Source organism: Rhincodon typus, chromosome 36 (assembly GCF_021869965.1).
Source record: "Rhincodon typus isolate 14 chromosome 36, sRhiTyp1.1, whole genome shotgun sequence".
Classification (NCBI taxonomy): domain Eukaryota; kingdom Metazoa; phylum Chordata; class Chondrichthyes; order Orectolobiformes; family Rhincodontidae; genus Rhincodon; species Rhincodon typus.
The window spans coordinates 20932219-20937566 of NC_063367.1; the positions used below are offsets into that span (position 1 = coordinate 20932219).

The window sequence follows — 5348 nt, forward strand, 5'->3', positions numbered from 1 at the left end:
TGTGTGTGTGTGCGTGTTTGTGTGCATGTGTGTGTGTGCGTTCGTGTGTGTGTGTTGTGTGTGTGTGCGTGTTTGTGTGCATGTGTGTGTGTGTGAGTGTGTGTGTGTGTGTGTGTGTTTGTGTGCATGTGTGTGTGTGTGCATGAGTGTGTGTGAGTGTGAGTGTGCATGAGTGTGTGTGCATGTGTGTGTGAGCGTGCGTGTGTGTGTGTGTGCATGTGTATGTGTGTGCATGTGTGTGTGCGTGTGTGTGCACATGTGTGCATGCATGTGTGTTTGCGTGAGTGTGCGTGTGTATGTGTGAGTGTGTGCGTGAGTATGAGTGTGTGTGTGTGTGTGTGTGTGTATGCACATGTGCATTCTGTGTCAGTTTGTGTTTTGTTTCTGTGTAAACCTGTCTCGAATGTGAACAGAGCTCTGTGCTTTGTCTGTCCCTTTCTTCCATTGTCTGTGTGGATTTATTTTGGTGAGTGTCTTTGTGTGTGTCTCTGTGTCTCGCTCCCTGTAAGTGTATCTGTGTTTGTGTGTGTGCATATCTCTCCCTGTGTGTGTGTCGCTCTCTTTCTCTCCCTGGGGATATCCCTCTGTCTCTGTGTTTTTGTCTCTGTCTCTGTGTATGATGTTTGATGAATTTCTGACACTCACTTGGGTTCCTTCTCCCTTCAGGTTCGTTGCAGTATAATGAGGTCACCACGATCCCAGCCGGTGCCACTTACATCAAAGTGACTGATAAGAGCAGCAATTATCTGGGTGAGCAGTTATCTATTTAATATGTAGAATCTTTAGCATACTCTCAACCTCACAATTCAGGCTGGATTTAAAACCAAAATTAGGCAGCAACTGTCTAACAAATTTTGAAGGAGAGCCACACTGGTCTGAACTCTGTCCCTCTCTCTCTCCAGACGCTGCCAGACCTGCTGATTTTCTCCAGCACACTCTGTGTTTGTCTCCAACGGGAGGTTGGTGGGTTTCTGGGAGCGCCATTGGTTACAACTGCCTTCCCTTGCATGGAGAAGATGAAGGGGTGATGGGTCGTGTCTGAGATAGCTGTCTTACCCCCCCACCCCGACACCTCTGCCCCAACCCAGGGGTAAATGAGTTTGTGTGTCAGGTTCAGGGCCAGACTGGGGCGACCCCCAAATTAAGAACGAGGCTCTGGCACTCCACAATCCCAATGTCGGGAATATCTGTTGCAGAGAGACTGCAACTGATGCCATTCTCCAGGCTCCTGCCCAGAGTGGGGAAGGGCACCTGCCTTGCTGTGGGGTACACTGGGTGCCAGAGGAGCCCACATTCCCAGCCACACCCTGTACCTTTAGCAGGAGAAGGTGTGAATCACAACAGAGCACCAGTGGCAAGAACTGTGCCGCCTCTCGCCCTATTTCACAGCTAGAGTGTAGGTTCCTCTGCTCAATCGGTTTAACCTGTTGAACCCCCGCAGCTCTGCAGAACAGAGACTACAAATACATCATTAACGGGAACTTGGCCATTAACTGGCCAGGCACGTACACAGCAGCTGGGACTAAAGTCCACTACAGACGCTCAGCAGATCACCGAGAGAGCTTGGAGGCCATCGGGCCCACGAAGGAGGATCTACATCTGATGGTAAAAATCACAGCCAACACTTTCTCATTGCTCAGTGCTGAAATGGAGACTCACCAACCTCTTCACCCAGGACTTCAAACTCATGCATCACCTCTCCTTCCTCGCTCTTTCCTGTATCCCCTCCCCAGGCACGCTCACACACACACACACACATGCAGACACACGCATGTGCACACACACATACATGCAGACACACGCATGTGCGCACACACGCACACATGTACACGCAAATGCACACAGGCATAGGTGCACATGCACAGACAAGCACACAGAGAGACACAATCACACACACATCTGCACACAGACATGAACGTACACATGCACAGATACACACACACACATACACATGCGCACAGACACATACACACAGATGCACACAAACACACAGATATACACAAACACGTACACACACACACACAGACATATGCACACACACACACGCATGTATACACACACGTGTAAATGCACACAGAAACATGCACACACACATAGACACACACACACACACAGAGGTACACAGATGCGCACACAGACATGTACACGCATAGACACACGCATGTACACAGACACTCACTCACGCATGCATGCACATACACATATACACACTCACACACAGGCACACATGGAAACACAGACACACACGAACATACGTGTACACAGACACACACAATCAAAAGCAACTTAAAAGCCACGTTTGTCCCCTCTAACTCCTTCGATTGTCCCTGAGGCGCCTCTCCCTGCAGTTCCTGTAATCGATGCTCCCATTAGCATTGACAGAGCAGCTGGATGTAACCCAGTTAGGCACTGTTACCCATTGCAGGGGTAACAGGACGGTGTGTGAGGGCCAAGCCTCCGGGCATCCCTCTGGAATATTCCCCCCAATGTGATTTGCTGATTGAAGATGGCCCATTCTCACGTTCTCTGCCCCCTCCCCCAACCCCAGAATGTGGTCTATCCTCCACCCAGGTCTACTTTCCAGCCTTCAGTCAGTGTGTGAGGATTGGACATCACAGGAGGAGACCATTTGGCCTATCGTGCTCGTACTGGCTCTGAGAGATCTTTCCAATCAATGCCCCTCCCCCCACCCATGATGCCCTCTCCACCACCACTCCTTTCTCATTGCTGAACGTTTGTTTTCTCTTGTTTCAGCAAACTTTTCCCATTCCCTTTCAAAGGTGACTATTCTGCCAGCCTTTCAGCGCAGTGTGTTCCAGGTCACAATGATTCACTCTGTCCAATAAACCCATCCCCTACCCCACCTCCTCCTGCTTCTTTTCCCAGTCACTTTAAACATGTCTCCTCTGGTTTCCCACTCTCCTGCCAGTGGTTCTTTGTAAAGGAAAAGCAGACAGTCCAGGGGGTAGCACTGAGGGAGTGCGGCTCTGTCTGAGGGGCTGACTGTCACATCATGCACTGTCTGTCAGTCCTCTCTAGTGAGTACAGAGGATCCCACCATCACAATTTCCTAGAAGAGTAGAGGACTTCTCCAGGACCAATATTAAAGAGAGGTGGTGGTAAAAAGTCACTGGGCTAATAATCCAGAACCCCAAGTTAATGCTCTGGGGACATTGGTTCAAATCTGACCATGAGAGATGTTGGAATTACAAGTCTAAAAGACATAATTTAATAAATAATAATGGCTGTGTAACCACTGTTGATTCTTGTAAATACTGGGTCACTAATGCCTTTCAGGGAAGGAAATCAGCAGTCCTTGGCCTATGTGTGACTCCAGACCCACACCAATGCGGATGGCTGAGCTGAGACCAGTTAGGGAACAGGCGATAAATGCTGTGCTCCCATTTCCCATCAGCAAAAATAAAAACATTCAACATCACAAAGACAGACCATCAGTGTCTGTGGGCTCTTGCTGTGCGTAGGTCAGCTGCTGTGTGTTTCTGACACCAGTAGGTACATTTCTGTAGTGATTGGAAGGAGGTTGGCCAGGTGGATCTCATTGACTGTGAGGTCCCTGATTGGGGCTGTTAACCCGAGTCAATCAGGGAGCCCTGGCTGATAGTTATAAACAGGAATCTCAGGGATTCTCCCTACTCTTGGGACTGGCTCTGAACCAGCTGGTCAGAGTCCATATACTGTGCATGTATAAATAAAGGATGGTGGGATACCGGAGTTATTTCAATTTCCAAAAAACATTCCAAAATAGGAAGTCTTGAAATTGTTAAAGACTCGATTTAAAAGGGAGTTTTACCTTAAATCTTTCTGCAGGTTCTGTCCATGGAGCAGGCCTCAGGGATCAATTACGAATACTGGCTTCCCAATGATCAGTACCGGCTGTACCACGGAGACCACAATGTTCTGAGAGGGGCACACCATGCGGTGGTCCACACATCTCACTCATTCTCACGGGCATCGCCAATCGAGGCCACCACCCTCGCCATGACAACTACCCCCATCTCAGGTGGGTTCCTGCACCAATCAGAGTTTCCAACACTGCTCATGCTATTGCTCGGTCAACCATTGGTCCATCATCCAAGTGCACCACCTTCGAATGGCCAATCAGAAAGGGAACAGGCTTTTTGTTATCCAATCGGATTCACTTTTGATTATTTTGGAAGCAGCCATTTTATCCGCTGTTCCCAACAAAGTTACAAAAGTTGTAAAATAAAGAGTGTCTGGCTGTGAGTCTCCCACAATTCCAGGAGGTTGAAGCCATTGGCTATCGCTGTCACCTGGGCATCTTCCTCTCATATACACCTTGCATATGGGCAAAGATCAGTTTGAGGGATCGATTAGGAAGCTTACTAACAATAAAACTTCTCTGAGTAGATCCCTTCAGCCCATGAAATCCACAATAAAATAGTACTTTTCTGCACAAGCCATTTTGTCAATTGCATTTGTATAGCACCCTCATTGAAATAAGATGTCCCGCAATGCTTTGCAGAAATGATGGGTATCAAGGGATGTGCAAGAGAATTATAGAATCCCTACAGTGTGGAAAAAGGCCATTTGGCCCATCAAGTCTGCATCCCACCCAGATTCACCCCCCATCCTCACAACCCTGCATTCCCCATCGCCAATCCACCTAACCTACACATCCTTGGACACTATGGGGCAATTTAGCATGGCCATTTTACCGAGCCTGCAAATCTTTGGACTGTGAGAGGAAACCAGAGCACTGGAGGAAATCCACGCAGACACAGGGAGAATGTGTAAACGTGGAATTGAACCCAGATCCCTGGCATTGGGAAGCAGCAGTGCTAACCACTGAGCCACCATGCTGCCCTCTCAGAGGATGCAATTGGAGGAGCTCATCCCAGTTCTGTAAAATGGGAAGTAGGGGGTGAGTGAAATTGTTGAGACCAGCAGAAATTGGGAAGTGATGTCTCTTTGGAATCCTTGCTGGGAGCTCTCTGTTCAACGTTTATACAGATTTGAGGAATAAGAGGGGAGGTGGTGATATTTGCAGATGGTATGACATTGGACATGTTGAGGTGATGATGTTGAGGACATCAAGATGAAGAGGCAGAGTGACCGGATTGATTAACAGAAATGTAAAGTGCGAGGTGATTGGTTTAAGTTCAGAGGAGTAAGAAAAGTCCCTTTTCCTACAAAAGGTGAGGTACCATGAGGTAGAGGTGCAAAATGGTCTGGAAATGCAAGCACACACATGACTGAAACCAAGGAGATGTAGGAGGATTCTTTCTGCAACCAGAGGAACACTCGAGAAGGAAAGGTCTCCCATTAAAGACTAAGAACATAGAACATAGAACATAGAACATTACAGC

At 48.1% G+C, this 5348-nt stretch overlaps 1 protein-coding gene across 1 annotated transcript in view; it reads left to right on the forward strand.

Moving 5' to 3' along the window:
* The window catches only part of LOC125487085 (ADAMTS-like protein 5), a 9287-nt gene extending 4852 nt beyond the window's left edge, over positions 1–4435 (forward strand). Inside the window, exons 4-6 of the mRNA XM_048617062.1 lie at positions 667–750; positions 1442–1605; positions 3829–4435. Of these exons, the coding sequence (XP_048473019.1) occupies positions 667–750; positions 1442–1605; positions 3829–4245 (665 nt within the window). The 3' untranslated portion in view covers positions 4246–4435. The remainder of the gene's footprint in view (positions 1–666; positions 751–1441; positions 1606–3828) is intronic.
* Positions 4436–5348: the final 913 nt, after the last annotated feature.